Source organism: Thermobia domestica, chromosome 4 (genome assembly GCF_964235325.1).
Source record: "Thermobia domestica chromosome 4, izTheDome1.hap1.1, whole genome shotgun sequence".
NCBI lineage: Eukaryota > Metazoa > Arthropoda > Insecta > Zygentoma > Lepismatidae > Thermobia > Thermobia domestica.
The window spans coordinates 292218939-292243320 of NC_137457.1; the positions used below are offsets into that span (position 1 = coordinate 292218939).

A 24382-nucleotide genomic window follows, 5' to 3' on the forward strand; every position below is an offset into this window, starting at 1 on the left:
GTGGCAGTTTAATCCAAAATATTTGTTAATGCATTTTTCTGGAATAATCAAACGTTTATGATCTTACAGTTAAAATTATTTATTTGTGGAAATCTATTATAACTCTCAAAGCTAGAAGCTTATGCTCTACAGCTCTACTTTAAGGCAAAACGATAAGCACAAGTATATACACAAACAGAAGAAAAAATACTGTGTACTTACTTCGACATCAAAGTGTGTATTACATATTTAAGCACTGTGCTGTTAAAACTCATATGAATTTTTTAAATGAATTTTTTAAGCTTTCATTCAAGTTTAACATTTAATAATGCATAAGGACTGTGTTGCATGCAGATTAAAATAGTAAACCTAGCATACTTTAAAGAGGTTTATAGTACATTCTAAGAAAAATAAAATGGCACATCTAAAAATACAGAAAAATGTTCATTACACTCAGGGGTAAAAGTGAGGGGGGACGTGGGAGGACGTCGTTACCCCACTTCCAAAAAAATATATGACGTCCTCCACTTCCTAAATATTACAATGGACAAAGATAGGCACGGAGGACGGCGTGACGTCATACGTTCTCCTATCTTTTCAGATTCACTTTTACCCCTGATTACACTTTGAAACAAGATTAGAAGTACTAAGTAAATTAACAATTCTTGGATGATCATATTGTGTAACTTTACGTATGAATATGATCTTCCTCTAAATTTCTACTCTTCTTGTTTAAGGTAGTCTACTTACGATAGTAAAGTAGTTTATCTGATTTTCTTTTGTTTTCTAGCACTAGTGTGTTTAATTAGTCCTAAAATTGGTACTTTCTATATTTGTAGTTAGCAAATTTTATGTGATAGTCATTAGTGTTAAATTTCAATTTTATAGTAAGTACTAACGATCATGCGATTAATAAAAAGTGTCCAAGCTTGGATAAATGTCTAATTGAGCATTTTATACTGATAGAGGATGTTGAATCCAACTTTAATATATTCAAACATATATACATGAGTCACGAGAAAAATGATTTCTTAAGTTCGGACTTTTAAGGTACCACTAATGCCCAAAGTAAGATTGCCTACGCTTCGAAACATTTATAATTGCGCTTTTAGTACTAATTGGAAGACCCTGAATCAATGGAATTCTTTTCAAACATATCTGTACACGATGTCAGGAGAAAAAATTACCTTACAGTTGCGATATTTATTTATTTATTTATTTGTATCTCAAATTTCAGATCACATTTCTAAGTATAGTATATTTCAAAACAAAGTCCTCGCTACATACCTTCTTCTGAAGGAAGCTATGTTCCTGTTGGTGACATAACTGTAAGATGTTAGTAGGTCTTGAACTACGGTTGATCTTCGAATTTTCGTACTTTATTTAATGTTAAGGAAATGCCGGCAGGTGAATTCTACTAATGTTTCCTGGTGCTGAGGACATCACGTTTTAGAGTGAACCATACCTCATGGACATATATGTTTAAAAATAGTTACATTGAGTTCAGCAGCCTCAAATTAATTATAAAAAGTGCAATCAGAAATGTATCCACGGTTGGGTACTTTTACCATTGGCATAAGCGGTACTTCAAAAATCCTTTTTGAGGTCACTTTTCTCGTAACTCCATGGAAAGATATGTTTTAAAATATATTCATTGGATTCCACATTCTCAAATTAGTATTAAAAAACTGCAATTAGAGATTATTCAAGTGTGGGCATTTTTTACTAATGGCATGAACTTTAATTCTTTCATGGAACGCTTATCTCTGGTGTGTGGGGTCTCTGGTTCGATCCCGATCAAGTAACTTTGTGGAGGAAAACATCTTGTCTGTTTGTTTTCTCAGGGCACTCATTTCAACAATTCTTCGACAATATTCACTTGCCTTAATCATCCGCCTTTCTTGGCCTCATGGGAATTACCTTGGGGTGTTAAACTAAAAGATTTCATTTCATTTTTAGTTCTTTCAGCACAGATTCTAACTTCTGCTGTGATAAACTAGATGATCGGAATTTTTAATTATATATTAATATTTAATTAATAATATTAATATATTTTTAAAATTGTAAACAATATTCGATCTTCAAAGTTTTCAGAGCTCATCAGCAGATGCAGTTTCGTAATACGTCAGCCAATATTTAGGTAATAAAATAACTAACAATATAACTATAATTAATATTGAGCAACGAAACAAATGAACATTATAATTTTTAACGCGAATGAAAATGCTAATTTTGACCATTCGGAAACTTATTAACAAATGTAAACAAAATTAAAAAATCAATAGACCTATCACATATAGTTCATATGTTATGTGGTTACTAGTTCTTGTACTAAAACAAAATATCTTAGACCATTTCAGGTAGCTATGACCTTGATAATAATCTATAAGAATGTTTTATTTCCAGAACTATGAAAATAGTTCCACAGAAATACGTTAGCATTCTTTATGGAACAATTGTAGCTTGCATGCTCAAGCAACTGTACTTTCTGTTTAGTTCCACGTTTAGTTCTTCAATTTTTTTTTTTTAATTTAGTAGAGAAACTTCGACGACACTGAATTCATTTGTTACCACACCCTAAAGCAGTATATTAAAGTGCTAATTTTTGTTGCAGTGTTAACATATAACGAACGCTCTGTGTAACAGCTAGCTCCGCTCAAACTTTGCAAAGCAAAATCCTTCAAACAAACGTGACTTAACACAGAACAAATCTAATATGAATGTTATAGTACAGTGTTGTTGAAAAAAATACTGGCCACCCATCTTGCTTTAGGAGGACATATACTGAAAACTGTACACAGAAATTCTAATACGTTAGCTCTAAATAAATATCTTAATTTGCCAAAGAAAACCCACCTTTTCTCGATCTGATTCAAATTGTGGGTAAGACTAAAAGGATTTTCAAAGAGAAGTGGGTGGCCACTTTATTTGAACAAGACTGTACGATAACGTAAAGTAGGGTAACCACATTTAAAAATATGAAATAACTGGACACTCGGCAAACTGGCATTATTTAATAATCCATCTAGATGACTTACTCTTACGTCGTTATTCATGTTATTGAAGACGAAGTAACCTTTGCCGTATGGTAATCGACTATCGAAACATGGAGTTTACTACGGAATCATCTGTTCCAAAAGTATGGTACTATTTTAAAGAGCCGAGCCACATTTAACAATCCCCCCCAAAAAAAATACGATCGCGAGCCGCTAAGTGTTACAGCTGTGTTTCAAACTGCTTCTAATTGGATTTTCGTATTCAATAAATAGTTTTTTGAAAGGGGCACATGTCAAGGCAAGGGGCTCTCCATGCATTGAAAACCTCCTGTGATAGACGAAGACTCGACTATGGAGTTTAAGAACCCGTTAAAACATTGCAAGCCAAAACAGAACGCTTATATTTTTAAGTACGAGTTTGTGTTCCGTTCAGATTTTCCTCTGAATACTGGTCAATTTTCTACAAAAGAAAAAAAAATCCAATTAAAACGGTACGTTTGGTTACCCTACGACAAAATCGAATATTAGAAGAAAGTTATTTCCTACAGCAAGTGAATGGTGTAAAACTTCACTTTGCCGTTTACTTGAATATAAACACCTTAAAAATTCGTGCTAATTTCGGGAATTCGTTTATTATGATGCTGATACAAAAAATTTACACAAACTTCCAAACCAACGGCGCATTACGGGCTGCTAAACCAGAAGCTCGTTGGAATTATATTTTCAGATAGAGTTATCAGCAACTATAACCGTTCTTTAAATAATAATAATAATAATAATAATAATAATAATAATAATAATAATAGAAACCTTGTATAAACTTATGCAGTTTTATGATCTGAAAAGCAATCAATAATACAATTTCATATTGTCAAAATGTTGTCGTAATATCATTGTTATTATGGCCTATATAAAAAAATACTAAGCTAAAATCTAGGAACAATAGAACAACCTTAAGGGCAGAACAATAATTAAAGAAGATGTAGTAGTATAGACTTGATATACTATTTGTCCAAAAGTAAAGTATAATATGCGTTTGCAAATGTCCTTCAAGTATTTTAACCCTACATTTTGACAAATAAAAGGCGTTTATATTCAAGCAAATACGAAACAAATACAATAACAAAAGATGCTAAGTTTTGTTACACAGAATTATCACGAAAGTATCTTAATATTACACCTAGTTTACAGTGTTACACAATAGAAATGCATATTTAATATTTGTTTCCACTAACTGCTAGAGAAAGAGTACAGTAAGATGTTTCCCCTTTCCTTTTCTCAACAGTTTCATTCCTCATCAAAAGACATACCTTACACCTTACAACATAGAAAACATTGGGACACTTGTACCACATTTGGTTTGCTTTGTTTATTTTAATATTATAAACAGGAAAATAATGCATTACTAGGGACCAATGGCGTATTTAAGGGGGCTTCCGGCCTTAAGCCCTCCGAAATTTTAATTACTGTTTTTAAGTAAATGAAATATCTAGCAGAATGTTCACTTTCCCAGTAATAAAGTTAGCAAAGCCCCTCCGAAACAAAATCGTAAATACGCCACTGCTAGTGACATTGACACACACGTATGTGTTCATAAATTAATTTTATATTTCAAGTACATAATTGTTTCTAAAATAAATTACAAAATTCCTCAGGAATGTGTACAGAGGTGAAGGTACATTCAAACCGTTACTTCAATCTTTTAAATAGTTGTAGAGAACAATTATGAACTAGGACAGACCATAACATAGTGTTCTTCAAAGTATTTAGCCGTAGTACGTCACTAGATGTATTGAGCACAAATATAAACAGACTCCAACTATTGTATTCGCCATCAAAGATATATACACTTTTTTGTTAATATCTGTGCGTCAATTATTATGAAACTCTCAGAAAATGTTCTTATGAGTTCTTTACAGTTTTCAACAATGTATTTTAGATTTCCATCTGGCCACACTGCTTCTCATTCTACTTCTTCTGCTTTCGTGCTGTTGAGCGAAAGGTGCTGAAATAAGAAAATAACAATAATTTTATTGGAACTACGGTACCAGAAATTTTAATCTCAAATATAGATATTTTTCTATTGATATTTTCACACAAAATACATAATTTTTTGTAATACTGGTGCAACAGTGTAAAATATAATTTGAACTAAATTATGAAGCTCAGATTAAAAGTTATTATTCCTGGCCAGAGATAGCATGGGTCAATGAAAACTTGACCCATGACTCACTGACTCACCACCCACCAAAACCCATCGTCATGCACCCTAATCCATGAACGCTCTCTACTCTACTGACTAAAGAGTAAAACAAGGTTGTGAAAATTATCACTAATCGGAGTTTGAATTTGCCCAAGCACCGCCCTGTTAAAATACCGATGAACCTGACATTTGTGACATAAAATGGTAAAGTGTCATGGGCCATATTACGATGAATTTCAATTTAATATAATAATATATAATTATTTCCTTGTTATATTATAGATATTGTTCAGTGGAAAATATAATCAAATTTCAAAGTCTCAAATCAAAGTAAAGTAGGCCAATGCAACGAAAAAAAACTAAAGAAAATAAACTCTAAAATTCGGCAATCTCTCTAAAGCCAAATAATAACTCTTATTTCTATTATTACAATTACAAATATCATTATTCAAAAGTGTTTGAAGTTCTTTTCTCATTTAGATATACTCATCTGAGGTAAGTAAATAGAAACAAATGAAAAACGAAGAAAATTGAGGCCTTGAAAGTAAAACGTAGACAAATTCACCAGAGTTCAGAAGATGTTGTCTACAATGCATTAAATAGAGTGGATCGGTAGGTCATGGTGCTTAGAATGGGTCACGGTGAGTGGTGGATTGCAGTGGGTCACGTCGTACTAACCCACAACCCACTGTCCTACTTACAAATCCTGACCCACTTGACACACGATTCACTTCATCTCTGTTCCTGGCATATATTAAATCCTTAAAATTAAGGACTTAAGTTTCTAGAAGTACTACTACATCCGGAGTTTCGCCTATTTTCTTCAGTGTAGCATTTCTTGCAGAACAAACAATTTAAAAAAAAACACGAAAAGCAATGCCACTAGAGAATTTCTATTTCAAGTGTGCCCCTTCTGGCGCTGCTGTCGATGTGTGTTTTTTCGAACCTCCGTCGAAATAGGAGGGACAAATTGCTAAGGCCGAGATCTTTCAATTGTTGGATGCAAAAGCATTGCCACATTGAATTATTTCACGGACTTCGCTGTTCTCTTTCTTGTTAGCCATTCTAAGCAGCCTACGATCTTCACTCATCAAGATCAAATGACTCAATGACAAATTGGCAACATAGCTGAAGTCATTGACTTCTTTTCCCTAAGCAAAGGAAGGGTTTCCTCCGTCAGAGATTGGCGGGGCTAGCGTCGAAGTATGTTTCTCATATGTTCGGAGGGCACACCTGAAACAGACCCTCTAGGGATTTCAACTAACTAGACTCATTATCGATGAGCTGTAGAATGAGTTTCAGTTTTTTTTTCATTCCCCTTCAATGTTCCAATGCGGTTTCCAATTTGTTATCGTCTGGCACTATCCTATTTGTCTGGCACTAAAATTTCCCCTTTCCTCATAAAATTTTCCCTACTTTCTTGATTGTTCAAATTCCTATGACAGAAGTTATGTGATAAAATTAACTTAACCATATTTCAATGAAGTGTCAACCACATTTGTATTATTTATTTGATTTTTGCTTCTATTTTTTCACTTTTTTAAACAAAAATATACACAAGTACACCCAGAAAACAATGGGTGCTAATTATGCTACTTTGAACAAACATACACACACACACACAGAGGCGCGCACACGCAAATACACAAACTATTGCTAATATATTGATTTATTTCTTAAGAACAAAGAAAAATTTTAATTGGTCTATCATTCAACGCGAGAATTTCCCTGGATTTTCACGTATTATTGAAAAAATCCCATTTTCTCTTTTTGCTAAATGTACTTACGAAATTTCCCTAAATTAGGGAAATTCCTCTCAAACTACGAACACTTGTCTGGAATTTAAAAAATAGATTTCTTTTCTTTTCGAGACGAGAAGAAAAACTATACAAACTAATTGGCATAGATGCTTGAAACAAGAAGCAAAATACACATAATATAACAAAGATTCATCAAATGTATGACTTAGCGTACATTTAACTAAGCGTCGCTTAGGAAGAAATAGAAAATAACCCTCCAAGTTTGGTTATTATTCTGTTTTGGCACCGTATTGCATTTTACATTGCCCATCACTGGTCTAAACCCTTGGATTGACTATAGAGTGGTTACGAAGAACAAGTGTGCCATTATTACTTGACTAAATAGTTCATAACTTACCATCATAATTATCATTGTGGTGAGGATAATCTTTGTTTTAAGGTCAACTTGTGAGAAGAAGGACAGCAGAAGTTTGTCTCCAGTCACAAACATTTGAAAGATGAAGCTCATGGTTGCTATGGGCATATCATTTTCAGCACTGTATACCTGAAATGATAATAATTGAAATTTTTGAGTTGGTAATGATAATCACGAAATTGTTAAAACAAATCGTGTGCAAAATATTGATACGAATTTATAGACTTACGAAGATTTTTCTCTTCTATTATATGAATTTTCTTTCTCTTTTGCCATGTTTCCTCTTTATCCCTCTTCACCCTCACTTTTTGTACAAGCCGTCCCGGCTTCGATTCCTAAGGCAATACTCGGTCGAAAGGACGTAAAAGCTTTTCTCAAGCCAGCCATCATGAGTGAGATTTTTCTTGGTTTTTTCTCATTTACACCAGGCTAATACCGAGATAGTATCTAACATAATTGTCCCAGGCCGATTCCTTCCTTTCCCAAATATCTGGATAATGTAATCTCCGAGAGACGTCATCCCTTATATGTAATGGACTTAGATAGACTATAGGTGCCAGTAATCTTCAGAAATATAATTCCTAACTGTTGGATATTAGGAATAAGGTTATTGGGTAGAAAGTGGTCATGAATTTGGAAACTGTCTTATGAGTTGATAATTGAGGACTAGCTCGGGAGAGTAATGCTCCCTGAAGTAGGAACGAAACGCACAGTTCCGAAGGGTTGGCGTTATCCATTTCTTGCCACGTTGCATTCAAATAGCAGAAATCAAACGCTTGTGGCCGATCATGCTAGCGCTACGTAATACTAATGAATATGGCTTTTGGCGTGGGTTCGAACCCGGTCCAACGAAAGTTTTTTATTTTTTACATTTTTATAACTTTTAATATTAAAATAAGATGAAAATAATACTCAACAAAGTTATTTACTTACTTTTGTGCAGGTAGGTAGTAGTAATAGTAGTAATATTAGTAGTGGTAGTAGTAGTAGTAGTGTTGGTGGTAGTAGTAGTAGTAGTAGTAGTAGGAACGGGTTAGAAGCCCCGCAGGGTTCGTTTTGTTCCACCTTGACCCCCATGATACAAATTTTGTGATCAACTTAAAACAGCTGGCTAGAGAAGCGCGCGAAAAAAAAAACGTGCTTCCGGGAGCATTACTCTCTCGAACGGGTCGTGATAATTGTGATAGGCTGTGCAAATAATAGTTAGTTAAAAATGTAATTATAATTATCAATTTATTGATCGTGTTAATCAAGATTATCTTGAATAGTAAGAAATCAATTACAAAGATTTAGCGTAAGATAGGAAGTTCGGTACAAATATATAGAGGAATGTATGAGGAAGATAAAACCAGTACAGATTGAGAATAATGCGTTCATGTAAGATATGTTGTTACTGATTAAAAGGAGTCTGTGTTCGCACACTTGTGTAACCTCACTAATGTAAACTATAGTTTCTGGTAAACTGTGTTTAAATGTTTTTCTTCGAAATACCGAATTATTTTATTGTAGCTAACACACCTTCTTTCTTTGGTGCTCTTCTTTCTTTTCCGCTTTATTATTTTAACTGCATTATTGACCCCCCAAAATTTAACAGCCTAACTATATTGTAGTATCCTATACGTGGTCTGTATTTGTTAAATAAGTCCACGTGATCGCTTACTATAAGTACGACAAGAAGCGGACGACAGGCATCATCGACATCGTCAGGTCAGGTGACTGAAGCAGAACACAAGCGCCACCGTCGTCCAGAAGAAAGTATAAAACTTTATGTAAGGTCTCCATCTATATCAGTTTCGGCTAATTAAATCCCCCTTTCAGCTTCCCTGGAGTTTTGAGAGATTTAACCTCACCCAAGTTTCTTATCTTAGCTGAAGTTTTGAGATCTCCTGCCCACCTAGCTTGTCTGGAGCTCTATGGGAACTCAACCACTCTCTTAGCTTGCATAGAGCTCTGAGAGATCCTAACTGCAACCACTTAACTTGCCTGGAGCTCTGTGTTTTTCCTTACCTGGAGTTCTGCGGGACAGTAACTTCTCCTTACTTGCCTAGAGCGATGAGAATTCCTAAAGCTCTTAAATCTAGCTTGTCTGGAGCTCTGTGGAATCCTTTCCTTGGATGTCTGGGCCTTGGAACACTTTATTTACTCAAACTGCTTAGAGAACTTTGTATTGGTATTTGGATCACACTTATAGTGACTTTATGTTATATTGCATATAACAGGAATTTTATAATACAAAAAGTAGTGAAAGAAAATCGAGTTCCGTGTGTTATATTGCTGTACCTTATCAAGGTAATTTAAATATACATATTACGATGCGTGTCTGGAAAGTAAAATTACAGTGTCTGGTATTCATTCAAAGTATATATTTAGCAAAATGTCTACCACAACGTATTAACTGAAATAGAATTTTAGTTTAACGTCTCATGCTTATGCCCTTTAGGTAAAGAAGGCGAATATTAATGAATTATTGTGAAATTAATTTTTTGTGCTCTCCTACCTGGAATCGAACCAGGGACCATGTCCACCATAAGCATACACTCTAGCTACTAGAACAGCAGGGAGGTCTATCTTATTGAAAGATGCATGAGTTATTAATGATGCTTCAACTTTTCTGCTGCTATTGTCCAAACACTTGTTAAGCTGGCGTACTAGCTTTTCTGAAATTCTATGACTACTACTAGAATCACATTTATGTTACATGCCATTGGTATATAATGTTTTCATAAAAGGGAACAAGCGCTTTGTGAATTTCCACCAGGTGCTTATCTTGCGCTTGGAGGTAACGTATGGCAGAGTGTACTTCATATTTATCGGGATTCTGAAACACCTCAACAATTGTAAATATATGTCACTTGCACTTGACTTCATGTAACAATGAGAAAACAGCCGCGAGGGGAAGTAGAAGGTTGACAGTGAAAGCAAGTGTAGCCAACTTACGCGCGAAAATATTTCATGAGTTGTAACTTTACTTTATAGATACGCCTCGTATATCAGTATGGCATTGAAATAAAAGTTGAGATAAACACATCTTCTCTCGTCGCTGAATCAGCAATCTTAGATTGTTTTGACACAGCTTTCCATTCTTTCCTGTACTAAGCCAGACTTTTCATTTCTTTGTAGCATTTTTTCCTATATCTTGAATTATTGCCCATATCTTTCAATCCGAGACGTTCATCTGTGTATTTTACTTCTCTCATTCCCTCTGCAGCCCATAGCGTGATTTTTCTATGTCCCATACTTTCTAACAATCATCCTATCTCTTCTTTTCAAAATACATGTCGAACTTTGTATAGATATTTCCTTTTTCTTCTACCATCTTCGGCACTATATTATTTGATACATTATCTACCCATTTAACTATCAACTTGCATCACATCTCGAAGGTTTTCATTGTTCGTTTTCATCATATTTTTATCGTTCTACCCAAATATATACAGGGTGGGCTACGAGAAAGAGGCCCACACCAGATTACTGTAGACTTGTGCCTCACCTTACATAATACTATATTTTAACAATTTATGTATTGAGTTTACTAAAGAAATTTGAGCAAGTAGTTGTATATGATATGTTTAGATACAGTATTGATTAGCATATGCGGCTAAATATCTGTACAGGGTATCGGAGAAGTCCTTGTGCTTCTAGATCTGAGTGTCACAGCGAACAATATCAGTGTAGTTTTAGTTGTGATATTGCTAACACTGTTTTAATCGTAACAGAAACATTGGTCTCCAGAGTTCAAGTGTTTCAATTATGAAGCCAAGGTTAACTGGTTGCAGTTACATAGTTAAGGAACCATTAGTGCCACAGGTATGCGAATACACCAACGACCACAAACACAACGATGACGCGAGTAATGACTGCATTTAGAGATAGCTTTGGCAAGGACACTCCTCATAAAACAACCCTGTTTGATTGGGAGAAATGGGAAACGTGTATTTGTATCAAGATGTATCAAACAGAACCTCGTAGAGGGCGTAAAAAGATGTATGAAAGAACATGCGTTGCCGTCGCTTAGACAATTACGGTGTCTCTAGCTAAATTGCTTCGCAAAAAAAGCAGCTAAACTGAAGAAACTTCGAGCAATAATGCATGAATACATTATGAAAGATGTCATATGAAAACATTTAGATATGTGATTTCCATCTTGTTTACCTTGTGTCTCTTCCGTAAACTCTGTATATTTCACGTTCCCTTCTTCCTATTACAAAAACAAAATGTTAAACATGTATCGTCTATGATGAAGCTTGCTATAGTTAATCGTAAATAGTCATTACGAGTGATGCTTCATTAACAATTTCACAGTTTATTTGTCAGTAGCTTGCTCGCTTACCACGTCATCCTAGAGTGTGCGTTCCCAGGTTGGAATCTACCGATTTAGACCAATGTTTGTGAATGAAATCTAGGGATATAGGGACTTCTCGGATATAAGGCAATCGAAGTTACTCAGTTCTTGTATCTGTAGTATCCGTAATCTTCCTTCTGAATCTATCTCATCACTCCATTTTTTGCTTCTCCCTACTTTGTTCTAAGATATCCCTAATACAGGAAACAAAACTGTTAAATATTAAGCAGTTAAACGTTAAGTTGAGGTTAATATCTCTTAAACGTCGAGGTTAACCTTAACCTGTTAAACGTCAAACTGAGGTTAAAACCTGTTAAACGTTGAGATCAAACTTTAATCTGTTAAATGTTAAGTTGAGGTTAAAACCTGTTAAACGTTGAGATTAAACATTAACCTGTTAAACATTAACAAGGGAAGTAGATGAAGTCATACGCGGGGATCTGCATGTGTTATATATCATTGGAAAGGTGACGCCGAGTACACCACATATGTGAAATATCTCGCTTGAATGGGGCCTGTAGGGGACGTGGCGACCATTTGAAGATCCGAACAAGGCACACTTCGAAATTCCAGAAAACGTAAACAAAACAGTAAGTTATGATGTAATTATTTTGAGACGTGGTATATTTAAGTGCTAAAGATATCTGAATTGTAATCTGACATCAAATGTTTACAAATCAAAATGGCGGGTCCAAGATGACGGGCAACATGCAAAACACTGCTATCGAACTGAAATCTTGGAGTGAAAACTTGCGTTTTGATGTGAAAATGTGCGTTATGCTTCGAAACTATCTTTCTGAATCGCATTATGCCATTCACACTTGTAGCCCTTAGATATGCACTGCTGTGCGTAACAAGCGTTTAAGAGGATGGGGGAAGGAGTGTAGAATGATTAATGATAATGGTAGAGGTCAAAGAAGCATTTTTTGACACATCTTTTACGACAAAACACATAAGAACGTGCATGGTAGTTTTTTTTTCTGCTTGCAGTTATGGCAAAAGGACTCATCGAAAGAAAAATTAATATCTTTGACATCTTGAGCTTTTCGACGACATACGACACATGACGATCCTGAAGTATCTCTTCAGGGATTGAAGGAAGTTGGTAGTAAAATAATTATTGTGTATGATTGTAATCTGTTCGTATAACAAAACTTCCATGTGCGCTACAAAAACTTCCCTTCGTTCCGTGTCTCAATTTTGACATGATTGTGTAGCAAAACACACTCCCTACAAAACATCACCTATCCCTACTTTCCCGTTATGCACTATACGTATTATTTACTACATGCATAATAATCACATATGTCCGTTCTGTACATATTTTTGCCTTTTTTGTCCGCCATATTGGATCCGCCATATTGCATTTTGCACGTTTAACGTTGGATTTGTACTCCGCGACCATGGAAACTTCTACCTATCTGCTTTCAGTTCCATAGCAGTGTTTTGCATTTTGTCCACCATCTTGGATTTGCCGTTTTGAATTTTACGCTTGTGGTATGATTCATACATAGCGACATCGAATGTATCTATATACCCCATTTCAGATCCGTAGCATGTTTTTTTGTAATTTGTGTCCGCCATGTTGGATCCGCCATTTTGATTTGTAAACATTTTATGTCAGATTTGTATTTAGATACCTTTTACACGTATTTATACACACCATGTCTCAAAACAATTACATCATAGCTTCCTATTTTGTCCACGTTTTCTGGAGTTTCGGAGAGTGGGACTTTCAGATCTTCAAATGGTCGCCACGTCCCCTACAGGCTCCATTCAAGAGTGGGGGGGCGCGGTGGCTCAGTGGTAGAGCGTTCACTTTTGGTGCTTGGGGTCCCGGGTTCGATCCCAGCCCCCGCCAAGTGACCTTTGTGGTGGACAAACCATGCTCGTGGGTTTTCTCGGGGTTCTCCGTTTCCTCCCACTTTATTCATTCCACCATTTCACTCATCTCTCATTATCACCGTCTCCTTTAGCCTAACCGGCATAAGCGTGGGACGTAAAACTCAAAGATTTCATTTAATTTTTTCCATTCAAGAGTGATATTTCACATGTGAGGTGTACTTGGTGTGACCTTACGAACGACATATAACACATGCAGATCCCCGCGTACCACTTCACCCGCTTCCCTTGTAAGTGAATGTAGTGTGAACTTCTAACAAAGATTTGATCAAATCAATGAAGGATGAATTCCCCACCTCCCACTCCGCAATCAGGAAACTCGTTACCAGTTTAATCCTTAAAACATTTAGTTCTAAGGTCCGCGCACTATAATTAGAAGACTCACCTTATAGATTCTGTCCTGAATTAGTGAGCAGATGCATAAAGGTTGCGTTGTGTGAGCTTCGAATGTAAGGTCGCCATCAGGATTTTTCGCAGTAAACTTGGATGATTTGCAACAATGAGATTCTCGCTCGAATAATGCGAGTACTGACCCTGGAGGGCATTGTACTTCCATTCTCTAAAAGAAAAAGAAAAATTGCATTGATATATAAACTCAATTCAGTTACGTAGAAAGAAGTGTTGCATGTAATGATGTGGCCTTTTGCTACGGCACACATAGGGCCAAAGTATCGAGTTACGGCGCCAAAAATAAAAGTGTGGATTTTATTGAATATCCTGCTCAGAAATCCTCATGAGATGAGTACGCCTATATGCCTATATGGGAAATATGATTAAATTTTATTGTCTTATTGCCGAGAACGATTACTGTTGGCTGCAATTGCAATATTTGTGTTTGTACTTCTTCCTCCTCTGATTTCACATTGTGGACCGTTTCCTTTTTATCTTAAAGGTAACTGGTCGGCGCTACCTTGTCGATAATGGAGTCATGTTCTTCCAAAATATTGTTCTTACAATTAGATTCACACACGTGCAATGGCACATTGGTACGTAAAAGTATGTTGGAATCCACATATTGGGAATTATTCGCGAAAGTTTGTTTATATATGCTGTGGCCATCGCTACCATCTAGGCCCCATTTATAATAAATGTCGATAGTATCACAGTCCTAAGAAATGTTGTGCAGTATTACATCACTCTGTACGTGTACTGAACGCTGTGTAGTATGGTTGAGCAGATCTTTCAGTGGCATCACAGCCTCGTTTTCAGTTATCGTAATATTTGCAGAATAATACTTCTTCTTCGTCTCTGCTAGCACATGATATGAGGGATAAATATCTGCTCCTCTTTCTTTTGCTCCAAGTCCCATCCTTTTATAAGCTAAGATCCACTAGAAGGCCTAAAGCTTCGTCAGGGCTGTACGGACGTATAATAGCAGATTATGTGTCATGGATCGCTTTCATATTTTTCAGTTTCTTAGACGAAAACTAGATCCCTAATTTCACAACTTCGGCTGCAGTACTCTCGCATGATTTCACCAAACTTGATTCTGCAGCCAAGCACAGCTTTCCGGAACTGGTATTTACAATTCCCCTCCCATATATTTTCTTACTTCGTTGCGAACTCTCTTCGAACACTTTTCTTGGTCTTTCTCTTCTCATTTGCTCCGAAAGCCGTGATGTTGAGGGACGCTGTGATGGTTGTAACACCGGAAGTGTTACGTCTTGATCAAGCCACTCCACATACTTATTTCTAAACCACTCGTACATGTAATTACATGCCCACCATTTTGCCAAAAGCTTTGACACAAATACCTTCACTACAGTTTTCAGTTTATTCCCACATTGTTCAGCAAGTTCACTGACACCACACTTGTTTAGTATATACTGTAGTAATTGTTCATTACATTTTAATGAAGACTTATTGTAAAAATGCTTTTTAAATAACACTATAAAGAGTTCTCTTCTCTTAGTTTTCATGTTCTTCACAGCACGTTGCCACAACTGCGTGTAAACAATACGCTCCAATCAGGCAAGGGGGAAGAGGGGGGACAAGTGTTTTCCTGTTCTATGTTCGATATAAGATATATTTTCGAAGTGGCCAAGAATAGTCGCGGTACTCTTTGGAACTTTTTTTATAACTCTATGTATAGTAAATAGTTCTTCCTTGTTTCGACACCGAACTACTCCTTCATACTACCTGTACTATATTTACACTAGGCTCACTTGTTAGGTTCACAGCCATTTCAGATGTACACTATATATCTAACTCTTCAATATTCGTATTGAAACCTTGTTACTGTCACTTTGAGGAAATTTAGCACGAGCTGTTTCTTTGTCAGCAACTCAGGCACAAGTAACTGCTGTTGACCGTTCGAAATAAACTCCAACTTTGCGCGCTTACGCTGGCTACTGTGTTGCGTTAACAAAACAAATTCTTACGGTACATCATGGTCTGGTATATAGGGACTGTTTTGAAGGCACTTCTGAATAGTTTCATCAAGATATTTTTTTCTATTTTTGGCGCCGTAATTTCATTTTTCGGCCTTATGTGCGGCAGTCTGTACTATGATAATTATAAGAGAGTTCAAGTGATTCATAAACACGTTAACTATAATTGAAAAATCACGTTTCCTGGAGCCACAAACTGAATACCCCCGTAAATTATAGTGTGAAGTATCAATGAAGAATAATATTAAAGCTGTTGACTCCTTCTTTTTCCTTTACGCCACGGCGTACACATTTATTCACAGGAGCAGTAGGAATATATTTTTTCTTACATTCAGCAGCATAAACTGAATTTCCACATTGGGCTACTCACCTCCAAAAACGAATACGAAAGCCCAATCGTATTTTTCAGGATCTCATAAAAAAAAATGAATCGACATTTTTAAGTTTTCCGTACCATTGTTATGCCGTGTTGGCTAAAGGAGACGAAACGATGGAATGAAGAAAGTGAGAGTAAACGGGATAACCTCGAGGAAACTCTTGCACACATACCACAATGGCCAATTGGCGCGAACTGAGATAGAACCATGGACTCCATTCACCAGAGATGGACGCTCTACCATTGACCCAGCGTGGTCCCAGAATCTCGTAGAAACAAGGCAAAAGTCCATATATGGACCATATGACACTCAACGTGTTAAGTTCAGGATGGGAGAAAAGAATACCGTTGATTCTACAGTAGCTTTAGAACTGCGTTGCCTTAAATTAAAATAAAATCTGCCAAAATTTGATACATTGCCGAATACGCGTATTAATACTATAATTTACTAAAATGTGATTTGTTTTGGTTATATTTTATTTTTATTTAGGGGAAAACAAGTTGGGGTGTTCTGACACGATTTGAAGCAAGTCCGTATATTATTATTTTCTTCTGAGAATTTTTCTGGGTAACGAGAGCAGGGGATATTGTCAAAGGAGATTTAAATAGGTATTTTATTTTTAATTTTTTATTGAACGCCTATTTTCACGAACGAAAGAAATAGCTATGGTAATTATTATTGAGCCTCTTCTGATTATAGGCGGTTGTAACCGAAAAGCTATCTACGAGGGAAAGCCAGAAACTTCTTACTCTCACCATGATAGAGCTGTGCTAGTAATGTAAAAATTTTCCACAATGACAGGTTTGTATGTCAGTAATATACCAATACGAATATTCTTGGCCCATTACGAATAAGCCCATTACGAATATTCTTGGGCCGCGGTGGCTCAGTGGTAGAGCGTTCACTTTTGGTGCTTGGGGTCCCGGGTTCGATCCCAGCCCCCGCCAAGTGAAAATTGTGGTGGACAAACACCGTATGCGTGGGTTTTCTCGAGGTTCCCCCGTCTCCTCCCACTTTCTTCATTTCATTCATTACTCATCATTACCGTCTCCTTTAGCCTAACCGGCATAATCGTGGAACGTAAAACTCAAAGATTTCATTTTTTTTCATTTTTTACGAATATTCTTGTTTTCAGCAACGATAAATTAAAACTATATTAATTGTATGCATTCTTCCTATTTCTGATGTGCTAACTAATTCAATTTGTACATTTAAGAATTTTTTGTTGAAGTTTAGCTCCTGTTTTCAGCACCGAGGCTTTGTGAAACGTAGGCCTGCAACTTAAGGGTAGAATCTGAACCGCCGTAATGCGTTCATTGCTTTTAACGCTCTCTACTACCGGAAATCAAACCTATGACCACGTGCACTAAGGACTCTTACGCTAACCGCTAGACCAGTGGGAGGTATGAAGATATTTAAGATATCATAGAGAACAATTGAGAGGTTTATTTTTTAAAAAGAATACATATCACGGACAAAAGACTGCTTCAGCAGAAGAAAATTAATCACTACAGCATTCAATTACCAGAAACATAAGACCTAGTAATAACACTAACAGAGACTTTTATGAATTTAGAATAATAGAACAATAACACTAAAGTTTTCTTTTGAATTTCAAAATTCTATCACAATGAAATAAAATAAATTTAGAGATTGCTTATGTAAACGTTGGTGGAGGGAGAAAATGAGAGGATAAAACTACAGAAGCGATGTTGTCCACCACAAACTCACATTGCCTGATATTGAACCAAGGACTCGAAACAGGATCCTATAAAAATACGGCAAAGGTCCATATATGAACCATATCACAGTCAACTACGTGTCAGGTACTAAGCTAAGCCACCATGTGTTTCAAATTCTATAGAAATTCAAGCATTACAAAGTGCATTTCAACCGTAGATTTCACTTCCCTTACTATTGTTGAAGATAAATTTGGGGTACCATGTAACAGGGTAGTCCACACACAAAAAAAAAAAAAAGTTGGGGTTCCACAAGGCTTATTTTATTCCTTCTTATGTATACAAATAACTAACGAAATTTCAGTACAATTAAGTCATATTTACAGGTCACTCCATTTTGCCTTTTTTGTTAGGTGTTGCCAAACCTTTCAGAACAAAATGTCAGTATTTGTATTCTTAAGTTACAAAAACGCATTCTTCAGCGGAGCAAAAACATTTTTACGATGGATTTCAACCAATCGAAGACTAAACTGCTTCTGTTGTTCGTCTTTTGTCAAGGCTTCATTATACTTTTGGATAAGACATACCTTTCTCAGCTACATCATCACCACAGTCATTTGTTTTAATAATTCACGAATCTCTTTTAAAAAAAAATATCTCGACATCTAGTGATCAAAATAAAGATTACGAACTTATATTTACCCGGTTATTAGCACAGCTACTGTGTTAAATTACATTGTAGTCTTGATTCCTATAATGCACTATACAGGAATGTAATGGGGCGTATAACCATTACCCATCTAATATTTTTATAGTGCAGCATATATTTACCTTAAATTTACGAATGAACGAGTATATACGGAGGCAGACATACGCTATATTTTCAAAACGGTCCAGCGTATACCCTCAAAAATTCTAGCATTACAGCATTTGTAATAGGCCTACTACAATAACAAAAAGGCTTAAAATGGAGCGACCTGTAAATATTGAGCAATAGGGCTGAAATTTTGCAGGTAAGTAGCTTATATAACTCAAGGGAAAATATAAGCCTTGTGGAGTATTATTTTGAACAAGTTGATTTTTTTTTTTTTTTTTTTTTTTTGCATTTGGTTTTGGACCACCGTAAGATACATACACTCTGTATAAATGTGGGACAGTGTGTGGGGTCTTGTATCCATTATTTATTCAATTCTCTAGCTAGTGTTTGTAAGTGAAAATTTTAAAGGTCTCCTTTTTCTTAGCGTTTCTCATTACTGTCAGTTTCTTCCTCTATTTTCGTAACTCTTGCCCTCTTATGTAAGCAATCCCGCACACGTGATTGTATTTTTTGGTTTTCTTGCCCTAGAGTTGGGGCAACGAAAGATACCCACATAGCACACGACGTCCCTAGGACGTCCCATTTTGATCCCAACTTTCCCGTATAGCTCCTGGGATTATCGGGATAATGAGTAGGGACGTCCTAAAGAATTCCCACGTATGGTGTCCACAGGACGCCCGGATGGGACAGGAGATCCCAGGGAAATCCCACGCCGGACATACCTAGGACCACATTATCCCACGATTTACCAGTGGATATCCCTTCCAGGATATTAGGGGGCATCTGGATATCTCGCGGAGGTCCTGTAAATGTCCCGGGAGCAAATTAGGATGATGCCAGGATATCCCGTTGTCCATTGCGGATCAGTCTCGGACGTCTCCTGGACATCCGTGTGCTATGTGGGTAAAATAAACTCTTTTTATTTGGTTTATTTTTTGTGTACCAGATCTTACGTTTATCCCGTAAATTTTACATTTTTGTGGCAAGTATTATGATATACATATTAACTTTTTTCAAAAAAATCCGTTTTCTTATTAATAAAAGAAATTATAGCCCTGGGCACCTTTAAAATGATTTTAAAAGTTGAAAAACCTTTTAATCTGAGAAAATTATTTCTCATATGTTATTAACAACACAGCATATCTCAGTATTCAGATATAAACGCACAAGAAGTTGCGTTTTTATCTCCTGTGTAGCTGACACCTAACACTATGATTACGAATAATTTGGTTTCTAGCATCCTACCTTTCATTTGTCAACATAATCTGAATCAGATCCTACTTTAGATCTATAGTGATATACTGATGTTAGGAACAGAAGTTACTGTGAACCAATAAAAGACCGCACTTCAGGTGATTGTGACTTTTGTGCAAAAGCATACATGTGTTTGTTGTTTGTTATGTAAATTCTGAATATCACATATCTTCTTTTACTCCCTCTTTTAATAAATCGTAAAATCTTATTTTTTCCCTCTAAAAAATCTGATATTCCCTTCACCTGAAAGCAATGCCTGTAAATTGATAGCAATCAAGTATCAATTTTCAGGCATTTTACTGTATTTGCCGAGAGGTTTAATGCCTACAGCATACACAACCAATTTTACGTCTGCGTATAACTGGTTGCATACTTTAAGTTGGAAATTTAACGTTTCTTTCAGTGTGAATAATTTATATGAAGTTTTATCCTAAAATTTGTTTATTAAACGAAGTTTTTGATACAGCCAAAAGGATATTTTGTACTGAAACGTTAATAACAAAGGTAAGGAAGACAGTCGGGGATGTTGAAAGCCTGGTTGGCACTGAGAAAAATTCCCAGTGAGAATGGCTAGTCTCGGAATTCGGACACAAATATTAACATGAAATATCCACGAAGTGTTGCACGCCGATTTCAACGAAATTTTGGAGGTAGATACTAGATATAAAACAAAGTGATCCGTACTTTTTCGTTTCTACGGAAAAATGGTTTCAAGGGGCCAATGCCCGTTCCGAAGAATGTTCAAGAAACCTCGAAATCTCCAAAAGAACACAAACAATTTGCAGAAAAACACGTATGCACATACTAGATAGAAAATTAAGGAATACCGTTTTTTTCTTTTCTGTGAGAAAACGGTTTCATGGGGAGCAACACCCCACATTCAAATATCTTTAAATTATATTACAAAGCCCAAAATCGACAAAAGAACACAAATGATTCTGAGGAAGGTATGCATGCAGGTACTAGACGTAAAAGTAAGATATATGTATTTTTTCGTTTCTGCGGAAAAACTATTTGAAGGGGCCCAAGCCTCTTCCGAAGTATTTAAAAAAAAAACCTCGAATCTCCATAAACAGCCGAAATAATTTGCAGAAAAAGGCGTATGCACATACTAGATATACAAGTAAGACATACACATTTGTTATTTGCTGCGAAAAAATGTTACAGGGGAAGCTACATCCCCAACCAAATGACTTCAAATAGTTTAGAAATGTCACAATCGACAAAAGATCACAAACAATTCGGATGAAAGTATGTATACGCATGTTAGACGTGAAATGAAGAAATATATATTGCAAGTACAATCCGCCACTGTATAACACACACTGACAGTTTCATGAGCACAATATCTTACGCAACAAGCATGTCACAATAATGATATTCCACAAAGAAATATTGTAAACAAAGTGACCTCTTTTACCAACCAGAACGAATGACAGCAACCTGTCCACAAATGTCACATGTTGGGATGTGATTCGTGACCCACGTACCGAATGTGTACCCACGTACATAGGTTTTAATTAATGGGTTAGTTAAACAACAGTGCTAGTTAGTTTAAAGAAAAGAAATTTTACCTGTTGAATGATGTCAGTCTCGGTGGTAACTTTGAGGATTTCTTTTCCTTGAGGTCCCACTTCATGAATTGTGAGGCTGAGACTTTTGAACCATTCAGGATGACCTTTTGCCAAAAGAATGTCCTCTCCACGTTCGTTCAGAATTCTATAATGGTTCTCTGTCAAAATAATAGATAAATAAATTCAAGAGTAATATTAACATATCATTAATGTTATGTTTTGTATATAAATACTGATTATAATCAGTGGCGATTTCTTCATGGAGCAGAAGGAACAGCCTGTTCTCTCCCTTTTGTGCCTCTCTAAGTAAGATTTAAATTATTATAAATGTTGCGTTCCATTGAAGAGAAAATCCCATCCGCTGCCTTACTGCAAGCAAGTTCCATGTGTCTGCTCTGCTGCCGTCTGTGGTGAGAGAGATGTTTTCTTCCGAATGAAACCGAGCAGACACGAACATAGCGACGAAGCAGAGGAAGCTGAGCGTTTGGCCTGTTCCTACCACTGTACTGGCTATAGCGTAATTTAGTGCATCATACAGTTCAGTTTGTATATATAACTTTAATTTGCTAAGGAATAAAGAAAATTGTTTGTCCTTTTATATACAGTTGTATGTCATATTGTATGACTTTCTTTATACAACTTTGTACTCCTATTTCTGCGAGATCCATCTTGATATTGTCCTCCCATCTGTGCTAAGTCTACTTAATGGACGTTTATCGATTGGATTTCCAGTTAAAACGTTGAGAGCGTTCCTCTTTTCTTCTATTCTGGATACATGATCTATTCACCTAACCCTCCTAGCTTTGACGACCCTAACAATGTTTAGTAAATAGTAAAAATTATGCAGTTCTTCGTTATGAAGTTTCCGCCATTCCCCATTTTCGTTCCTCTTGCTTAAATTTGTGAAAATAAAACGACAACGGAACAGATGACTAATACTTGTTCCAAGTTCACGAATTTGCAGATTTCGTATTGGACAGAAATGAACCAGAGTGTATGATAGATCAAGTGAAAATTAATTATTTTGATTCATTGGATTTTATTATTATATACGAATATTTTAAATGGCAAGTCTACCCCTCACATTAAATAATTTAAGATTAAAATAAAATTTTACAGTAAGAATTCTTCAATAGGCACAATAATAATAATAATAATAATAATAATAATAATAATAATAATAATAATAATAATAATAATACATTTTATTGCAGAAACATCTGAGAATGTCAGACGTATTACGATCGTGAGAAATAAATAGTTAAAAATGTTAGTGTCAAATTTAGAACATACCATAATATAAACAAAGATCACTGTACAATAGACCAAAATATTTTAACTATCAATTTTGAGTTCGAAAAATTAATCAATACTGTATATACAATTATTAATAAGTGATTTCTGCACTTGCTTTTTAAAGACCAGAAATGGAAGTTCTCTTAAAAATACAGGAAGAAAATTATAAAATTTAACTGACACACAATAAAAGTTTTTTTGTGTCTTACTATATCGACATCTAAATAATCCTAAACGGTTCCTGTTTCTAGTTTGATATGTAACGTATTATAATACCCTAATTCATTGTAAATATAATTGTTTTCCTTGATATCAAGCAAACATTGACATATAAAAATTGCAGGAACTGTCATGATTCCTAATTTATCGAAACTTGACCTACAATGCACACGACTAGGGAGACCAAACATTAATCTTACATATATCTTTTGTAATTTCAAAAGACTTTCCATGGAAGACTGATGACCCCAAAATATCGTGCCATAACTTAAATGACTATGAATTTGCGCATAGTAAACAATTTTAAGTACCCTTAAACTTATGCAAATCTTAATCGACGTATTACATAAACTCCTTTACTAGCTCTAGATTTCAATTTGAAGGATATGGTCGTCCCAGTTCAAATTGGTTATCAATTTAAAACTCCGAAAAAGGAACGGAATATATTTTTAAGTTCTGCATTCGAATTTTTGTCGTTGTAGGTAAGCATCAAATCTGATCTTGTCAGAGTTAATACAAAGCAAGTTGGAAGTACACCAGACTTTAATAATATTTGAGGTGATGTTTGATGCAGACTGATCTGAGTCTTTTGGTCGTGAGTTGACACAGATATTGAGATCAACAGCAAATAAATAACTATTGACGAAGGGTGAAGCGACATTGTATGGAAGGTCATTAATATAAATAATAAAAAGAATCGAACCAAGAATAGATCCCTGAGGCACTCCGTGTCTAACAGGCAAAAGGTTAGACTCTTTTTCTTCATAAACAACTCTGAAATCGTCCATTTAAATACGAATGAAAAAGTGACAGAGTTACAGTGTCAAAACCATAGAATTCTATTTTTTTAAAGCAAAATATCATGAGTAAGACCTGGAAGTTGAGGAAAAATCCTATTATTTACGAGCTCCCGAAAACGAGAATTAACATAATACGTGTTCATTTTGGGTCATTGTAAGCCAGAAAATGATGGATTTTGTTTGTCCTTCTTTGCCTTCTTCGGCGTTTTCTTATTTATTCGTCTTTTCAAAGTCTTCAGGTCTTAACGTCTTTTTTTGCACTTCACCTTTCGACAATAAATGTATTGGCAATTAACTCGAATCACAACTACCTCTTAAATATCTTTCCTTTAGTAAAGAAAATTCTAATGATAAGACATTCTTCAACGACTGGACTGAT

The 24382-nt window shown here is 35.6% G+C and overlaps 1 protein-coding gene across 1 annotated transcript in view; it reads right to left on the bottom strand.

The window, feature by feature from the left end:
* Nucleotides 1-334: 334 nt before the first annotated feature.
* Nucleotides 335-24382, bottom strand: part of LOC145683540 (uncharacterized) — a 204362-nt gene continuing 180314 nt past the window's right edge. Inside the window, exons 3-6 of the mRNA XM_081754884.1 lie at nt 21689-21846; nt 13983-14156; nt 7336-7482; nt 335-4980 (exon numbers count right to left, since the gene is read on the bottom strand). Of these exons, the coding sequence (XP_081611010.1) occupies nt 4939-4980; nt 7336-7482; nt 13983-14156; nt 21689-21846 (521 nt within the window). The 3' untranslated portion in view covers nt 335-4938. The remainder of the gene's footprint in view (nt 4981-7335; nt 7483-13982; nt 14157-21688; nt 21847-24382) is intronic.